General features: G+C 40.4%; 1 protein-coding gene across 2 annotated transcripts in view; it reads left to right on the top strand.

Moving 5' to 3' along the window:
• LOC125747959 (metabotropic glutamate receptor 7) overlaps window positions 1-19477 on the top strand; it is a 145234-nt gene that overhangs the window by 54084 nt on the left and 71673 nt on the right. For both annotated transcript variants that reach the window (XM_049023662.1, XM_049023663.1), the window contains exon 2: window positions 12632-12848. In XM_049023662.1, coding sequence (XP_048879619.1) covers window positions 12632-12848 — 217 coding nt within the window. The remainder of the gene's footprint in view (window positions 1-12631; window positions 12849-19477) is intronic.

Below are 19477 nucleotides of genomic sequence, written 5' to 3'. Positions count from 1 at the left end.
TCAAGGGCTAACAAATTCTCCAGCGTCTTTTCAGAGGACTATGGAGAAAGTAATGGCAGGCATCAATCTCCAAGAAGTAATTGCGTTTCTGGATGATTTGATAATTTTTTCAAGTACATTGGAGGAGCATGAGGAGAGGTTAATGAGAGTTCTAAAACGTATCTCAGATTTTGGTCTCAAATTATCTCCATCAAAATGTAAATTTTTCCAGACTTCGGTAAAATACCTTGGTCATGTTATTTCAGAGCACGGTATTCAACCTGATCCCGATAAAGTATCTGCCATCAGGGAGTGGCCTCGGCCACGGACAGTCAGAGACCTTAGGTCTTTTCTGGGGTTTTCAGGTTATTACCGTAGATTTGTACATAACTACTCTCACATTGTCAGGCCTTTGAACGAGTTGTTGAAAGGAGAATTCTCCACCCGTAGGAGTGGCAGTAAGTATGCGCCCCGCTCTAAGTCACAATTGTTAGGTGATTGTTGGACTGAGGAGTGTCAGAGGGCTTTTGAGCTTGTTATTGAGAAGCTCACAGCAGCCCCCATTCTGGGTTTCGCAGATTGGCAGCTCCCTTATATTCTGCACACTGATGCCAGCACCACAGGTTTGGGTGCGGTGCTTTATCAAATACAAGATGGCCAGACCAGAGTAGTGGCGTATGCTAGCCGTGGACTTTCTAAGGCAGAAAGAAATTATGCAGCTCACAAGTTGGAATTTCTCGCACTTAAGTGGGCGGTCAGCGAAAAATTCCACGATTACTTGTATGGTGCCACCTTCAAAGTGTTGACGGATAATAATCCGTTAACTTATGTACTGACCAGTGCCAAATTGGATGCCACCAGTCATAGATGGCTCGCTGCTCTATCTGCATATAATTTTGACATCCACTATAAATCGGGCACGCGCAATGGGGATGCCGATGGTCTCTCAAGGCGGCCTCATGCACCATCTTTAGAGGAGGTGGATGAGATGGATAAGAGAATTGCCAGCATGCTTGATCGTGTTAAGCTAGCACCTGATGAGTGTAATGTTTTGGATAACAATGCAGTGAGCACTTTATGTGAAAATCACCTGGTGAGGGCTCTTGTGGTGTCTGAAAGTGGAGATGAAACAATAGCAGAGAACTTCATCCCGGCTGTAGAGACCCTGCTCTGTGACGACAGTGCGGTTCCAGAGGACCTGGAAGAGCCAATGTTATGGCCTGGTCAGCCTACATTGCCTGGTTTTTCCAGTGATGATTGGCAGAAGTTGCAGGGAGAAGACGCGAGTTTGTCACGCGTCATACAGCTTTTGACTCTGGATTCCCATGTATTGGATAAAACGTGTGAGCAACCAGAGGTACTTTTGTTACTGAGGGAGAGATCCAGGTTAGAACTCATAGACGGAGTGTTATATCGCAGGGTGCGCAATCATATGGGTGAAGATTCTCATCAACTGGTCGTGCCTCAGAGTCAAAGAGAGAGAGCATTTAGGGGTGTACATGATGAAGTGGGTCATATGGGTGTTGAGAGGACTGTGGAGTTGGCAAGGGCCAGATTTTATTGGCCTAAAATGATGCGGTACATAGAAGCAAAGTGTCGGACGTGTGAGCGATGTGTGAGACGCAAAAGCAGAGTTCAAAGGGCAGCTGAACTTGTGAATATCAAGGTCAAAGGCCCTCTTGAACTCCTGTGTATGGATTTCTTGTCGTTGGAACCTGATACAAAAGACACTAGGCATATCTTAGTCATAACTGATCATTTCACCAAGTATGCCCAAGCATACCCAACCAGAGATCAAACGGCTAGAACAGTGGCTGCAGTATTGTGGGAGAATTTTATTTGCCATTATGGATTTCCACGTCGTCTACATAGTGATCAGGGGGCATGTTTTGAGGCAGAGGTGATAGCAGAATTGTGTAAGTTAGCAGGCATTGTTAAATCACGCACTACACCTTATCATCCCAGGGGCAACCCAGTAGAAAGGTTTAACCGGACTCTACTCGATTTATTAGGGACTTTGGAGGAAAAGAAAAAAGAAGAATGGAGGAAATATGTAAGGCCGTTGGTGCATGCATATAATTGCACAAAGAATGATGTTACGGGGGAGGCGCCGTTCCTTCTAATGTTTGGACGACAGCCTCGATTGCCAATTGATTTATGCTTCGGGATTAGTCCCCGTGGTCATGATTCTAAAACACACTCGCACTATGTGCGTGACCTTAAAAGCAGACTTAAGTATGCGTATAACTTAGCCTCAAAGAATGCAGAAAGACGTCAGAATCTGAACAAAAAAAAGTGGGATTCTAAAGTAACGGCTATGCCCTTAGATGTTGGCGATAGGGTTCTTGTTAGGAACTTGGGCCTTCGAAAGAAACATAAAATTTCAGATAGGTGGGAATCTGCTGTTCATGTAATTTTGAAACAGCCAGACCAAGACATTCCTGTGTATGTGGTTAAGTCTGAGGGGGGTGAGGGTAGAGAGCGAGTTCTCCACAGAGATATGCTGCTCCCCTGTGGATTTTTGCCTGTGGATTTAGGATTGGGGGACGGTGCAGACACGGGACAAGTTCCGAATTCTCCGAGTTCTGCAAGAGGCAATGATGAGTCTGGGTTAGAATGTACATTCATGTCAGATGCAGAAAGACAGTCTGTGATGCAGGACAAGTTGAGATCACTTGGAGGGAGTGAGTCATTTAGGGAAACATCCTTAAATCCAGAAGCTCCTGAATTTCTATCTAGTTATGAGTCAGATGGAGAAATTAATAGGAGTTCTACCCCAACACAAGGTAGGCCTCAAAGGAGGCGAAACCCACCAGCTTACCTAAGTGATTACCAAGTGGGCTCTCACATAGGTTGTAGACCTCAGGTTGTTAACTTGCCAGTTAATAGCATGGTAATTCATGAGTGCTTAATTTCTTTGCATAAGCAAATTTTGGGATTATTGCAGTTTTGGGTAGGATAATATGACGGGGACGTCATATTTTTGTTAAGCGGGGAAAGATGTAACCCACATGGTATATTGGTAATTTATTTTCTTATTTTTCTTTGTTTGTTTTTGTTGTTTTGTCTGTAAAGGGATGTGTATATGTGGTTGTGTCTACCTTAATTTCTATAAGCAAATTTTTGTGTGTAATTATATATATATATATTTAAGCTTACCTGGAATTTGCACTTGTTTTAAGTGAAGGAGGCATATTGTAGGTGTTGTTGCGGTAGCTCAGAGTAATGTAAGGTACGCTCTACGTCATTACGCTCTGTGTCATTTCGCTCTGCGTCAGTTGGCGAATATAAGCCGCCATGAGCGAGCGGGGTTTTAGCTGAGCGTTGCTGCCGACAACTGTGGCGCCTAAGCTACTATTTCGCTACCAAAATCTGCCTTCTTTGCCAGGTAAGCTGGTGCTATGTCAGAATTGGGTTTCCTTTGTTTTAAGTATATATGTACATCAGATAGTATGGTGTAATAAGATTCTTTTAATTGTGTGTGATTTCGCTCTGCGTCAGTTGGCGAATATAAGCCGCCATGAGCGAGCGGGGTTTTAGCTGAGCGTTGCTGCCGACAACTGTGGCGCCTAAGCTACTATTTCGCTACCAAAATCTGCCTTCTTTGCCAGTCTTCTTCGCCAGCCTCCCTTGTCAGGACGAGTGGCTGAGGAAAACGACTCCGTCGCCATTTCGTCTCTCCTTTCCCGCCGAAAGACAGCAAGAGTGCCAGTCGCCATATTTTTTTTTTGGACGGGACTGAGGAGCTGGCCAAATTTTCTTTTATAATTAACATTTGGATACCCATTGAAAATTATAAATATATATGTTTGTGTTCTGGTTATCGAACTATATAATTTTTGTTTATTGAAATAATATACGATTTGGTTTTGATTTATATACTGGGAATTTATGTTAACCTAACTGGCTATGTTAATTCATATATTAAAAAGATGGTTTTGAAGTAAGGCATTTCGTGTCCACATCATATTTTCTTTCTAAAACCCTCAGTGATTGGACTAAGAAAATATATATAAATAAGGGAAAGGACCCTGCACCCGACCCCTGTTTATGTTGTGTACATTTAATTGGGTGTAATAGAAGTAGGGGTTACATTTAGACCGTTTGACATTGGATATACTGTATTAAAACCATCCACATTAAAGCAGAAACGCATTAGATTCTAAATATCTGCATTAAACAACAATTTTCTAAGAATGTAACAAGTGGACAGACTCTTGAAGGTGCTCGGTTTAATTAAATCCTAGAGCTTAAAAGGGGAAGTCGCTGTTATTTAAAGTGAGCTGTAGAAGGACAAAATGTTCTGTGTCAAACTTTCTGGAGTTTTAGCGTGTTTTAGCAGCTTCCCTATAACACTGACATGTTTATTCTCCAGGCGTTATGCAAACAAATAAGAAAATTCTCTGCTCCAATGAGCTTGTTGCGGCAGGAGGGTAGAGACACTATAGCAGTGTCTCAGGATTTTATTTTATTTTTTTTGTCAATTACTTGTTCTCATCTCCATTTCATTATACCAGCTAAATATAGAGCAAACAAATTATAACAATCAGATTATGGGGGATTAATCCGGTTTGTGGAAATAGATTCATGGGTGTAATGAATTATGCAGCTTGTCAGTGCTGAGCAGATTAATTCCCTGAAACTGTAAAGGGCCGGCCACGTTTAACTGCGCACTGGATTGGCTTAACTTCCATGGAGGAAGAGATGATTGAATTCTGCTGCCTGTAGTGGGAAAGTATTTCCAGTGTTACAATTATTGTTTCCATGCCTGTAGTTGTTTTTTATGTTCCTTTATTGAATATGTCCATGCTGTTTAAAAAAAAGAGACAAAAATGAACAGCTATTCTTTGTCTGACAGGCAAAATAGCGCAGAAGAGAAAATGAGCCCTGTAATGGAATCGCTTATTTTCTGTAGCCTCAGCTAGCAGGTCATAATGATTAATTCTGCTGCTACAGAGGCCTAACAAATGAAGCTCGGCTCAGTGCTGCTCTCCGCATGACAATTTCATCTGAAGCTTCAGTCATGTGACTGCTGTGTGGCATCCAGTACCACGAATTATGCAAAACGAAGCACGTGAGCATCCTTACCCCCAACACAGTTCTTACCTAGACATGTTCCATAGGAGGTGCTGAAGCAGCACGTTTTGCTAATCAGCTACTCGGCTACAATCTTCTGAGTCTACTTGTTTAGTTTTGCTTTATTTTGTATGTAGTTTTTGAAACATATGGGGGGGGTGACTTTTTGAGTAGAGCGTCTGAGACAAACCCAGCCACATCCATACACACTTGTTTTTGCTTCTTCCTCGGGTAACAAACACAGAGAAACTAAATCGTTAAATCTTGTTTGTTACTGGTTCAATTACCCAAACTCAACCATGGAAGTTGAAATGTAGATTTATAATCCCGAAGTTTGCTTGTTGAAATCCCAGGTGGAATCTTAGTCACTACTCAACAAAACTCCTGATACTGAAATTCTGTAATAAAAACTATCTGACACGTTTGAGAATACCGTCTGGTGTTAATTAACGGTAATGAAGCAGGAGACTCTTTCTGATTTTCAAAAACAGCTTGATTTAATCCCTCCAAAGAAATTGTTTTCTCTGGGGTTTTTCAGATGACATAAACTGTAGCCCCTTAAGCAGAATGGTATTTGATTTGCCAGAAGATCAATTAGGCAGGAGACATGCGAATGGTCCATTAAATTTCCTCAAGCCAACAAAATACTTGTGTTGGTTGAAGACAGCGAATCATTTCCCCTTGGAATCCTGTACAAAATCAGAGGGCTGTTACTGTATGGGTTTGGCGTTGCTTGCAGGATACTCACAGGAAGGGGTACAAAGCATGGGGGCTTCACACCTGAGGGCGGGGGCCTCGTTCTCCTCCGGTCAGATGGAGTTTCCGGCAGGCACCTGCAGGTTTTCTCTCGCAATCCTCAAACATGCAGTTTAAGCTCATCGGTGTCTCTGAAGTGCCTTTAGTGATGTCATTCGAATATGTTCCTACATCCATTATTCAAATTAGAGGTGGACTCCAAGGCATTGTTAAAAATGATTTTTAATGTCCTTAATTTGGACAGTTCGTGGCTCAGCAAGTTGGAGATCTCTGCATGTATCCAGAAGGTCGTGGGTTTAACACCTGTTGCCAGCAGAGTAATCCTATCTCCATTGGGCCCCCGAGAAAGGCTTCAAGGGTTCTAGATGCTGCGGAACACTGCGTTTGTGAACCCAGGACTTACTCTCACCTGTGTGTGCATGTGGGTGTCCGTGTCTTTCATGTAGATCAAGGTGGGTTGTGTGAAAACTGTCCAGTTTCCCCACAGGGGTGAATAAAGCACCTTTATTCCATTTTTTGGTTCTGTATAAAAAATTAATATTTCAGATCATGCTGAAGTATTCACCATAAATGATGTGAGGTGGCCAGCTGAGAGGATAACTCGTGCTGGCAGGAAAGCTGTGAGAAAGCTAATTTCATCGCTACCACTGGGTTTACCATACAGCAGGCAACATTTGGACTGATCAAACTTAATGGAATATCTCCTGACGCAATAAATTTACAGTCTTACCTATGCAATTCAAGTGTATCATCCCTTAACTTACAGTACAGCACTAGATACAGGAGTCTGCAAAACAATAAATTATTTTTATTACTATCATAACTATTTTCTGACAATCATTCATCATAACCATAACAATGACTAAGTCACCAAAGCCAGACAATTGGAATCTGCTATCCAAACATTCTGGCTTACAAACAAAGTGAAATATCAGTTCAACTCTTAGTCTTGTTTCATCTTAAAGTCATTCATAAATAATAGCTCCTCCCCGGTCACCAAACTGACAGCAGTCTCATGTCACTGAAATCTGTAAGAAAAAAAGAATTAGGTCATCCATCACCTCTTAATATTTATTTTCTATTATTATTTTGGCTTTATGAGCTTATTAAAGAAGATATCATCTACTATTGCTCATTTTAATTTATCACCAGTGTATATGATCGCCTTTAGAGTTATACATTGAAATGTGCTCTTATTGTTATTACTGTATGTGTTTCCTATTTTGAAGCGAAAGCAAACGCTGAAAGGACAGGAAGAATTCGGTGGTGACATTTCTGGGGGAAAAAAAACGGTCACAGACTTGACAGCTAAATCTGGAGTCCTGCAAGAATTCAACTGAATAACCCAAAGTCTTGTTTTCTGGGAAAATAAAATTCCAACTTCCCATGTCACTCCAGTATCTCTTTGCTTCTTCTGTTCTCCTCCTTCAGGCAGTGCAGCTAGTCCTCCTATAGAGAGAGAGAGAGAGAAAGAGAGAGATAGTAGAACCTGTATTATCCCTTGACATTAAATTCTACTGCGGGTTGTGCTGGAGCTTAAACTGGTCTGGTCACCTTCTGTCACTGGGACCCAATGTCTCCTTTGGCATGTACTGTAGGACATTGAGAGACTGAAGAATCGTAACATTGCACATTCATGCAAGTTCATGTCTGAATGGTTATATCAGGACTAACCCCTGAATGCAGACATACAATTTTAGTAGCAGAACAAGGTGTAATAACAACAAAACATCAACAACAACAAGGCAACTTCTACTAATATAACTGTTCTTCTACAACAAAATTAATAACTGATGTCTTGGTACATTCTTGGTATTAGTAGTATTCCTCCTCCCCGTTTGGCCAGCAGGTGTCGCTGGCCATCCTGTCCTCCTCCCTGTCACTTGCCCATCAGTCCCTAGTGTGTTTCCCTACTTCCCTCAGTAGGTTGCGCATGGGGCTCAGAAACTGTTACTCCTCTGGTCATAGGTTTCTGTTATTGTATTCATTGGTTTTCTGTCATAGTGTTTTTTTCCCTTCAACAACACTTTGCACCAGTCAAAAACAACAAAAACATCTGAGAGAACTCTCGGTACTAATATAAGAGACAATTCAGAAACAGGAATGTCGCACCGAATTTAGAAGACAACATACAGTCACAACATTCAGATGGAGAAGAAAAGCATTGAGGCAGTTTTAGCATTTTAAGCTACAATGCCTACACATGTATAGGAAAAAAACACAAATTCACTATTCTCAGTCATATCTCGTCACCTCCATCACTTCGGACCGTGTGAATGCCCATGACAGCTTGTGCAATGTCCTTTTCCATCAGCTCACTGGAAGAAGCCTAAACAACAACACAAAGCAGAGTTATAGACATGCTCTCACGCATAAAAAAATCTATCCATCCATCCATTAACTCCCGCTTGATCCGAGGTCAAGTCGCGGGGGCAGTAGTCTCAGCAGAGAAACCCAGACTTCCCTCTCCCCGGCCACTTCATCCAGTGACTGGACAATTCACTTAAAAACTATTTCATGGACAGGTGTGGGCAATTCCTTCGTTCTTTCAATGTCAATTAAGCAGATAAAAGGCCTGGAGTTGATTTGAGGTGTCTTGTTTGCATTTGGAAGATTGAGGTGTGAACATACAACATGTGGTCAAAGGAATTCAGTATGCAACTGAAACAGGCCATCCTTAGGCTGCGAAAACAGAAAAAAAAACAATTTGAGAAATTGTCACAATATTAGGAGTGGAAAAATCCACAGTTTAGTACATTCTGAGAAAGAAAGAAAGCATTGGTGAACTCAGCAACGCAAAAAGGCCTGGACGTCCACGGACGACAACAATGGTGGATGATCGCAGAATTATTTCCATGGTAAAGAGAAACCCCTTTGTAACAGACAACCAAGTGAACAACACTCTCCAGGAGGTAGGCGTGTCAATATCCAAGTCTACCATAAAGAGAAGACTGCATGAGGGGTAAATACAGAGGGTTCACTACAAGATGAAAGCCACTCATTAACCGTAAGAATAGAAAGGCTAGATTAGACTTTGCAAAAAAACATCTAAAAAAGCCAGTACAGTTCTGGAACAGCATTCCACCAAGATCAACCTGTATCAGAATGATGGAAAGGAAAAAGTATGGAGAAGGTCTGGAGCAGCTTATGAACCAAAGAACAACGCATCATCTATAAAATGTGGTGGAGGCAGTGTGATGGCTTGGGCGTGCATGGCTGCCAGTGGCCCCCCATCCTGGGTTGTTCCCTGCCTCGTGCCCATTGCTTCCGGGATAGGCTCCGGACCCCCCGCGACCCAGTAATGGATGTTTCTGTCCAAATATTTAAGATCTTGACTGTACATTATTTGACTTTGTGTCTTGAACAAAGAACAATTCCATATTAGTACTTCTCTTAAAAAGAGGTCAAAGAGATTGATTAATGGGTTGTGTTCACACCCTATGGATACATAAGTTTGCAATTCCAGGTGTGCAGTACAGGGTCCCATTATTTGTCATATTTTAGTAAGCAAATAATTACATTTTTTTCACAAATGATGTCATACATCTGGTACAGATATATGCCCCGGAATTTTGTTTTATAAGATTTATGAGGCAGTAAATTTTTCTTGCTATATTTATTCATCCATCGTATGATTGCTTGGTCTGGGTGGCTTGCAGCCAATCCCAGGCAACACAGGACCCGAGACTGGGGAACCCGACACAGAGCACACACACACTCAAACTCAAACACACGATCACAATCGTTGGGAAGTTTACAGACAGTAGTAGTAGCAGTAGTGTTTTAGGCTGTTTGTGAAATCTGAAAGGAGTCCTGGACAAACATCTTGCACTAGCACATGGTGGTGGCTTTTCTGAAATACTGTTATTTATCACCATGGTATTTTTCACAGCAGAATCGGTGCCTCAGGACAAAGATAGTAGCCGCTGTCATTAGCATTTGAACGTATAAGATAGCAGTAGAGATTAAAGTGGGCTGTTCCACAGGTGGTCTGACATTTGGATGTTCTCCATCAATGGCCGGCAGTTCTGGGGTGGCAAGCTGCAACAGACAGGGCTCAGATATAATTTAACTTCCTTTGTCTGTGTTTTAGTAGAGATGGAGATGCATGCGGACAAGATTGATAGGAGACTATATGGATGTGGCCTGGCTGGGATTGATACTCTTCTGAAGTCCAGTTGCTCATTTTTCAGCCTTTTGTAGATGCTGCATGGAAGCTGTCACCTTGTTTTGTAGACAATGGAGCTGGCAGAGTTCAGTCCTCTTCCGAAGCCTGAAAATGTAGCACCCTGCCTTTGTTTTGTTATTTATGATACGGAGGAAGTAGCATTAATCTTCACAAGGACATTATTCTATGCCACAAAAGGCTCAAATTCATGGCATTTAAAGGGGCCTTTTTAAAGATATTGTTCATATACCGTATAACAAGAAAATTATAATATTAGATCAAACAAATCACTGGGCAGGTGGGAGTTGGTTCATGTGCAGGTGCTTTTGAACTTGAGCATGTGTGGTATGTGTGACCATATATGAACAAGAAGGACCACTTCTTATATCATCAGCTTTATGCATCATTATTCTGCCTGTAAACACTGTGTCTCTAACCGCTGCTTTGAAAAAACCTGAGACCATGCAGCTTTCCTGTCGATATTCTCTTTTTGGCAGAATCATTTTACAGCTGGACAGCTATGGATTAACATGAAAGCCCTGTTATCATTAAGTTATGAGGGATCAAAAGGCTAATTGAAAAAAAGCCCGTTAAGTGTCACCTTATGGAAACTGACAAATGAGGAAAATTCCTGTAGACTCTCTCCTGGGTTGCAATTAACCTTAAGAAGCCGAAAGTCCTGACTGGACTTATAAGAGGTCAAATTATCCAAGACCTCTGTTTTAAATTATATTGCAGCAGCAAAACTCCTTGATGAGTAAAACCAAATTACAGGTTTGTTGTGGTTATTTTTTGTACAATTCACAAGGTCCTTGTAAACGTTGCAAAAGAATTACAGGACATCTGTGTACATCAACACATAATGATCAAATGCCCTATAATGAAGCAGCCGAACACGGGACCTTCATCAAAATTCTCTCGATTTTCAGTGCACAATGTTCTTCATCCAAAACCATAGCAGTAAACATACTGCTGCATATGTAAATAAGTACATCACATCCAGAATGACCCCTCTAAACTGTTTTCTCTACTTGAACATTTATGTAAATGAAAGAGAATTTTGAATTAAAATCACAGAACTGAATGTAAATAACATATAAAGTATTACTAAAGCAGAAGGCCTTTTCAGAGATATATTCATATATTCATGAATTTTACAAATGCATTACACGTTATTCTTATTGTGATTTGCACTTGCACTGAATACAAATGCATTCACACAGTTTGTTTGCATGAACAATTAACACTGTTTTTATAATTATCATACTGTAAGCCGCTTCCAAATTTACGTACTTTTGTGTAGCTATGCATCAGCTCAGTGGTCAGCAAAGCCTTTCTGGGGTCTTTAAATGGCAATAGTCGACATAGAAGCCTGGGTGAATCCTGGCAAATGCAAGATGGTCAATTTCCCAGGGCGGCATCTTCCGAGGAGGGGCAGAATTGCCCACGCCCCCGCCCCGGTCTCTCAGAGTGTGCGTACCATTGGGTGGTGAAGCGGGCCCAGGGTGCCACATTGGCTTTGACCAGCACTGGGTACAATTCTAATGCCACCATAGTTATTAATGCGACCTAGACTGATGCAGGAACTGCCTGTCTATGACAACTTATAATGTAAAAGAATACACTGCCAGAGAACCTCTGGCTGTGAATATTTCAAGATTATGTTCTGTTTGCTAAACTTCCATTTTTCAGTTCCTCTTTGAAACTCATGGACGCCTGGACAGCAATATATTTATCAATATTTCTGCAAACAACTCGGTACAGCTGAGAAATCCCTGGGAACGACGTGCAGCGCTGACAATTTCGACAGTCCTTCAAAGCCAGTCCAGAGTGCAGGATGCAGGGGCTTCATTGATTATTAAACAAATACATAATTCAGGTTTATTAGGAGGTGAATGGAGAAAATGTTTCAGATGGGTAATTATATTATGAGAAGTACATTCTCATGTGCAAGAAAAAACAGGTAATAAAAAGGTAATATTGCAATATGCTCTAGTGATATAAATTTAGGTTTTACTATGAATTTAAATAAGGCATATAGTAATGGGAAGAATATAGTCAACCATCAAAACTGAATTAACCGATTTTGTAATACAAATCTATGAATACTAACACATATTAACATTTTCTGGCTTCAATAGCAACCCCTCCTTAAATTATATTGTGCTAGACGGTGTTTTTGTGTTTTTCACACACCACTTGTAAAGCTTAACTGCAGAATTCACTGCACAATTCACTGCACAATTCTTCTAAATCTTTCCTTTTTGGATCTCCTGGGTTATCATTACTTTTTCCGTCCGTCCGTCCGTCTATTCGTCTGTCTGTCCAACTACTTTAGAGCTGTAAAAGGTAAATTGTAGTCTAGATGTTTGCGAAATTCTCATGGGGATTTCCATGAAATCACTAGCTACTGGCTGTCATCTACTTGAAGGAAATGAAATTTAAAAAATTCAAGTTGTATTACTTAGGTTAATGGGATATGCTTTACTTGGTGTACATTCCCTTGTAAAATAAACATGAAGAACATATTTTTAATTGCCTTTTGGTGAAGTTCTCCTTTAGGGTTCTACAAAACACATGCCTAGACATCCGAAGCCTCTTAATCCGGGAATAATTCTCTGAGCTGTGCTGTGTTCCCTCCTCTCCCTTCAGATCCCTCAGATCAGCTACGCTTCCACCGCCCCGGAGCTGAGCGACGACCGCCGATACGACTTCTTCTCCCGTGTGGTGCCACCAGACTCCTTCCAGGCCCAGGCGATGGTGGACATCGTGAAGGCCATGGGATGGAACTACGTATCCACAGTGGCCTCAGAAGGCAGCTATGGAGAGAAAGGCGTGGAAGCCTTCATGCAGCTATCTAGAGAAGCAGGTGAGTGAGCGAGCGCCGAAATATAAATACATATTCTGTTGTGCCTTTTAATTGTAAAAAATCAGCTTATTTTATAATCAATTTGAACATTCATAGATGTTAAATATTTGCTGATATTGTACTGTACATTTGCCAGGATGAAATCACATATTCAAAACAAGATTATTCTGAATGTCACAGGGGGAAAAAACATCAAAAATGCAAGGCAGCATTATTAAACTGCTACACCTCTGGGCAGATGAAATTTTCATGTTAAATTCCCTATTTAGCAATGATTAAGAGGTCAGTTGAGGATGTGCAGTCGAACTAAATGTGTAGTGACATTCAGGAGATTATGACATTGTACAGTGTGACATTATGTTGTGTATAAGATTTCGTATCATTGTAGAAGATCCTGTAATTAAATAGCTCGAATAATGTGAAATGAGCTGTTGAAAAGCTGAATAATTTCATTTCACTTTCATAAGTTTTGAGTGATTTCCCTGCAGTGGAAATGATGTGTCTCTGAATGATGGATTTTCACAATTTCACATTTTGCCCTCTGTCACCTCCGTCATGCATTAATGCCTTACAGACGTTAAATAATGGTCATACATGCTTAATGAATTCTTGTTTAAATAGTTTAAATGGGTACAAACAGTCTTCGCACATGTTGAGACGATGTCTGTTCGTCATTATACAGTATGGTGGCCATTTTTTATTATTAACATCATATGTTCAGTTTATTTTCTCTTTAAAACAGAAACGCATAAACCTTTAGTAGTTTCATTTAATCTTTTGCCTTAATAGCTATCCACGGCTTTCTCACTAAACACTAAAATAATGAAAGTTTAGGCATCGGGACTGTTTTAGGTTTTGGTTTTCAGTAAGATGACTGACTTTTTATTACTGATCTGTTATTAGTTCAGTTTTCCTGGGTTTTGGTCAGGTTAATTGTGATTTCTGTATTTTAATATTTAAGTATATTTCCCTTTAGAGTCCCAGCTCCCTAGTTTGATGTCATGGTGTCGAATAACTGAGAGGCCCTGAATCAAAACAATATCTGCAAACTCCATCACTCCTATGTATCATGTATGTGTGCATGTGCTGAAGGCAGCATCTTCTTACTGTCAGGGATGCATTATCTGCCTCACTTGTATGTTATGTTGGATAAAAGTTTCTGCTAACCAGAAGAATGTATATTTCAAGTGGACCGACATGATCCACACACAAAAGTAGGATAGTGAGTTGAGACCTAGTTCCAGAGGTGTGACTTTAAATTCAGTTTAAATGTTTTACATAAGTAAGTGCTATAATAAATGATATTCTGGAATAAATCCTATGGCAACATTAGTGCTATAAACAAAGAGTTATATCAGGCATGGCCTTCAGCACAGTGTATCACTGGGGTAACATCATCTCTGCCTAGTTGTAGAGAAAGCTTTGCTTTTCTGCAGTGAGGACAGGGTAGCTTGTCAGGCCAGAGGGCAAAATGGTCTGAATTTAATGCATGCAAATCCTTGGAGGAAAACTGGTTTCAGTCTGCAGAAGACCAAACACTGATATGAAGATTAAGACAATGACCTCAAGCAAACTATGGAGGGGCTTAAAACAGGAAAGTCAAACAGTCAATCAAAATTTGGCTTTGGCCAAATATAGGGAAATTAATAATTAGAGAAATGACATATGGAGATTCTTCCGGTAAACAATTATCTCGCCTTTCCGAATGCACCCTGTTGCCTTTGAAGATTTGTGTATTTCGGAGGAAAAAAAAAACTCGGGCAGAAAAAGAATAAACAAACAAATAAATGGAGTTTCCATGTCCTCCCTGCGTTGCGAGGATTCCCTCTGGGAATTCCAATTTTCTCCCACAGTCCAAAAACAGCTAATTGGCATCTCAGAATTCCCCACAGTGCATGATTGCATATGTGAGTGTTGAATTAATGTGCCCAGTGATGGACTGGCATCCAGTCCAGGATGCGCCCCAGCCTTGTTCCCTGTGCTGCTTTTAATAGGTGTCAGCTCCCCTATGACCCTGACCAGGATAAATGATTGGAAGATGCAGGTATAAATAAATAAAGGGGAGCATAGTGGCTCAGTGAGCAGATCTCTTGCCTCAGACTTCCTCATTTAGGGCTTGAATCCTTCTTTCTGTGTCTCTGATCTTCTCTGTGTCATATGCAGGGATGGACATAACTGGTACGCAGGTACGCATTCACCTTTAAAAACGATATGTGTGACAATCGATTGTGGTAACATTGTAAATGCGGACTTATTTTATGTGCATTTGCACTAATATGAAAACAAGACATAATGCATTTTAATCTTTATATGCTAACTCTACTTCATTTGCGGTATACAGGTTAAAATGCAAGGTATTTTCTTGCCACAGCAGCGCATTTGTGCTATTACAAACAATCGATTGTCGCATGTGTCATTTTTAAAGGTGAATGCGTACCATGCCTGGTGATATCTTACAGGTACTCCAGTTTCCTGCAGTTCATGAAATAAAGCAGACTGGTGTCTGTAGGGTGTGCATGTACAGTACGTGATCTGTGACGGCCTTCATTCCACACTGTACCCTTGTGCGGTCCGGGATTGGCTCTGAGCCCGACCATAACCCTGTCCAGGATAAGCACTTGGAGCAAGGATGAATGATTAAAAAATACATTGAATTGCCAAGTAAATTTCAGGCATTTATGTCTTATAAATAACTCTGCTGAACTGATAACAAAACACTCAGTCATCTTAATACATAAAAGGTGGTGACATTTATGTTATCATCTCATATACCAGGTAAACAGCTTGTTGTTTATCTTTAAAGGAGAGAGGAGTGGACTTTAGGGTTATTACACTGTTTCATACATTAATTTACAGTAATTTATACATTAATCTTGCCACCAAAAATGGGCATGTACTGTATTCATACCATATGAGGTTTTTGTTTCAGTTGAGCAATGAGAAAGATGTAAATAAGCACCCAAAACATCAATTTCTCCCTTTGTGATATAAGTCGCTATGTAAACCGTAGATTATTCATGTTAGTCTGAAGCACATTTGCTAACATGAAATTGGTTGGTTTGAAATTTTGAAATCTGCGTAGGTGGACTTGGGGTCCTTATGGAATCGATACTTATAAGTATGGTTTCACGTTCTGTTATAAAGATACATACCCTTTACAATACATTTCCTCCGGGTACTCCGGTTTCCCCCCACAGTCCAAAAACATGCTGAGGCTAATTGGAGTTGCTGAATTGCCCATAGGTGTGCATGTGTGAATGAATGGTGTGTGAGTGTGCCCTGTGATGGGCTGGCCCCCCATCCTAGGTTGTTCCCTGCCTCGTGCCCATTGCCTCCGGGATAGGCTCCGGACCCCCTGCGACCCAGTAGGATAAGCGGTTTGGAAAATGGATGGATGGATGGTATTTAGCTGAGTTAAAAGGTAATACAGGGGATTCTTCATAATATTTCAGATGTAGTTTCTCCGTATTTACCTACTAATTACCTGTGGTAATTACCCAATAATAAACTATAATTTACCATAGATTTACTGGGTAATTACTTAGTAATTAAGGAACTGTACATGGAATGGGTAACACTTAACTTGATAGGACACAAATACTTAGTAATTACTCAGTTACTACTGAAGTACAAATAATGAACAAATATAGTTGTTACTTGAGAAAAGATACATCACGATTCATTAATGATGAACAAACAAGATCAGTATTTCACTTGTTATTCATTAATTGGTCCTTCAGTAGATCACAAAGGTTTACAGAATTAAAGTAACAAATATAGTAACTGCTTCAGATAAAACATGTATCACAATACATCAATGATGAATTAAGGTCAGTATTTAACTAAGTTTAACTAAGTTTAGGTCTTCCAAGCTTCCAGCACTGTGTAACCCGCAAAGTTTGCTGTCTTGACTTAAACTCGTCAAGAGATTTTCTGTTTTTAACTAATTAAAATTCATACACAAGAAATAACCAAATATATTTAGCATTTTACTTTGCCAATGAGTGTAGCAGACATCTTTAATAGCAATTAGCAGAACAGAAAGTCAGTAAGGTAGCATCATTGAAAATGTTTATGAAGGGATGCACTGGCAGTTCCGCAGTCTTGGATAAGTTCAAGAATGGATTTCATGCATGACTGTGCACCTGCGTACTGGGTCGTGGATCGGAACTGACATAATAGCCAACATCTTTTTTAATTTTTCCAATTTCAGTGTCCTGTTCACTCAAAGTTGTCGACAGTGATATTATCCTGGACTCAGGTCATATCTTGCATGTAGCAATTTTAGTAGCTATGTCAGAGGTTGAATGGGAATTGCATTGTTTATGAGATTCATCAAACTGCAAAGGGATGAAGAATCCCAAGGTAGTATGGAGAAAGACTAGTTTGCCAGACTAGTCTTTGTCAGATTTTGGATATTTATCAGGACGGTGAATAAAACCATGGGACTGGGTCACATGATCAGGCACAGTGTAATACACAAAGGAGTAAAGCTATTGCTCTAAGAGGGACAGGAAGTAGAAGCCAGGTGTGATCGGGACATTTGTTGTGTTAAATCAGAATCATATTGCAATGGGACTTGTAAAGGTTTTTTTTTGTCAACTATGGACAATCTCAGGGAAAGTTAAGATATCATGTGTTATATGTGATTTGCATTCATGCCCAAGTTTGATCTTTTTAAAATTTCATTAATACTTTATGATAATGAAGCATAAGACAAGCAGTACATTCTTGATGAGGTCATGATAATGTGTGTATGTATATATATCCATCCATCCATCCATCCATCCATCCATCCATTCATCCATTTTCCAAACCGCTTATCCTACTGGGTCGCGGGGGATCCGGAGCCTATCCCGGAAGCAATGGGCACGAGGCAGGGATGTGTATGTGTGTGTGTATGTGTCTGTGTGTGTGTGTATGTGTGTGTGGGTTTATATATATGAAATGTATATATAGGTCCTCCGCTAGTCCAAAAACATGCAACTCAGTTGATTTGGTGCCTCTGAAAATTGCCGCTTGTGACAATGATGAACTGGCATCCTGTCTGGGGTTTGCCCAGTGTTTTCTGGGAGATGTTCCAGGCTTTCAGCATCCCTGCCTAGGTTTACTGGATGTGGGAAAATTGATGGGTGGATACCCTGATGAAAGATCTGCAAATATTATATGGCAACCTATAATTAATAGTACTCACATAACAACATCCCACGTCCCTGTCCAAGAGAAGAGGAAGATGGATGGATGGACATAGCAACATAATGAATGATGTGATGTTCACCCAAAATAAACACTACACTAAAACTACACTAAATCCAGGGGTTAATATAAGACATTTTGTAAGCCAGACCCCTTGTACCTGTAGCTACTGCTATAAGCTCAGGATCCCTGCGACCCTGAATAGGACAAGCGGGTGTGGAAAATAGACAGATGAATGTAAGCTCAACCCTCTGAGAGTCGGGTTCAGGATCAGTGGCCTGTATTACGAAGCGGGCTTACTGGCTTATCGGGGTAACTTGCCGGATTTAAGGTAGTCCGGGCAAAATGTAAGTGAATGAATATGAAGTCTATTTAAATCGTGGTACCTTAAATCCGAGAACTTACCTCGATTTGCCAGTGACCCCGCTTCGCAGTACAGGCCACAGGAGGAGAGAATGATGGCGATACCGTGCCATTCATGCTGTTACATGTGCAGTCCTACGTGGGACAGTTCCTCACTGGGGGTCAAAGCTCCCCGGAGTTGGATTTAAAAGAGTGATAATCCTCTTTCATTCTTCCTTCTCCTTGTTCTCACCCACCATCTTGGATTCCTCTGCTCCCTCACCTTTCTACCTCTTTTCGCTTCCACTTTCCTTCCTCCAGGCGTGTCTCATACAAAGCAGAGCCTGGTTACATTATCAAATGAATTGTCTAATTTCCTGACTTTTCTCGCTTACTATTCATTCTCTAGCTCCTCCTGACTCTCCTCGTCCTCCTCCCTCTCGACAAAGCAGAGCATGGATATAGTATCAAATGAATTATCTCATTTTCTTTTCTCTCACCATTCATTCTCTGGCAAAACTTTCATAATCTGCAATTATGAAATTGACGATTCAGTGTGATAGGAACGAAATGGCTGCAAATACCTGGTATGGAAAACACATTTTGACATTTGACTGTTTTTTATCACTACTTTCAGATATTTTGTAAGCATTTCATGTTGGTATAATTTGTAATGGGATTGTTTTTATTCTTTTATTGCGATTAATCAAATTTTCTGTATGACAAAGTTAGTATATAAAGGTATGGCTGTTTTACCCAGAATATTATTTTGAATATTTAACACTAATAGTAAGAGGGTTGCATTTGGACAATGGTATTTACTTGATCGGACAGACTACAGCCTTACTTATATAGTGGACATTGTCTCAATCTCTTAACACGGTTAATGTAAAGCAGTTCAGTTCAATTAATTTTGCTGGAGATCACTTAACTTCGAGTGTAATATCAGATTACACACATATGATCTGATTTGTATTTATGTGTATGAATAGCATAAGAAAAACTTTAACATTTAAAAGAATATAACATTTGCTATTTATATTTGGGGGGCAGGAGATCAGGGAAAATAATAAAAATAAATCTTTACAAAA

Source organism: Brienomyrus brachyistius, chromosome 8 (assembly GCF_023856365.1).
Source record: "Brienomyrus brachyistius isolate T26 chromosome 8, BBRACH_0.4, whole genome shotgun sequence".
Lineage (NCBI taxonomy): Eukaryota > Metazoa > Chordata > Actinopteri > Osteoglossiformes > Mormyridae > Brienomyrus > Brienomyrus brachyistius.
The sequence above is the reverse complement of the archived record's forward strand: the minus strand, read 5'-3'. Positions and strand labels throughout refer to the sequence as shown.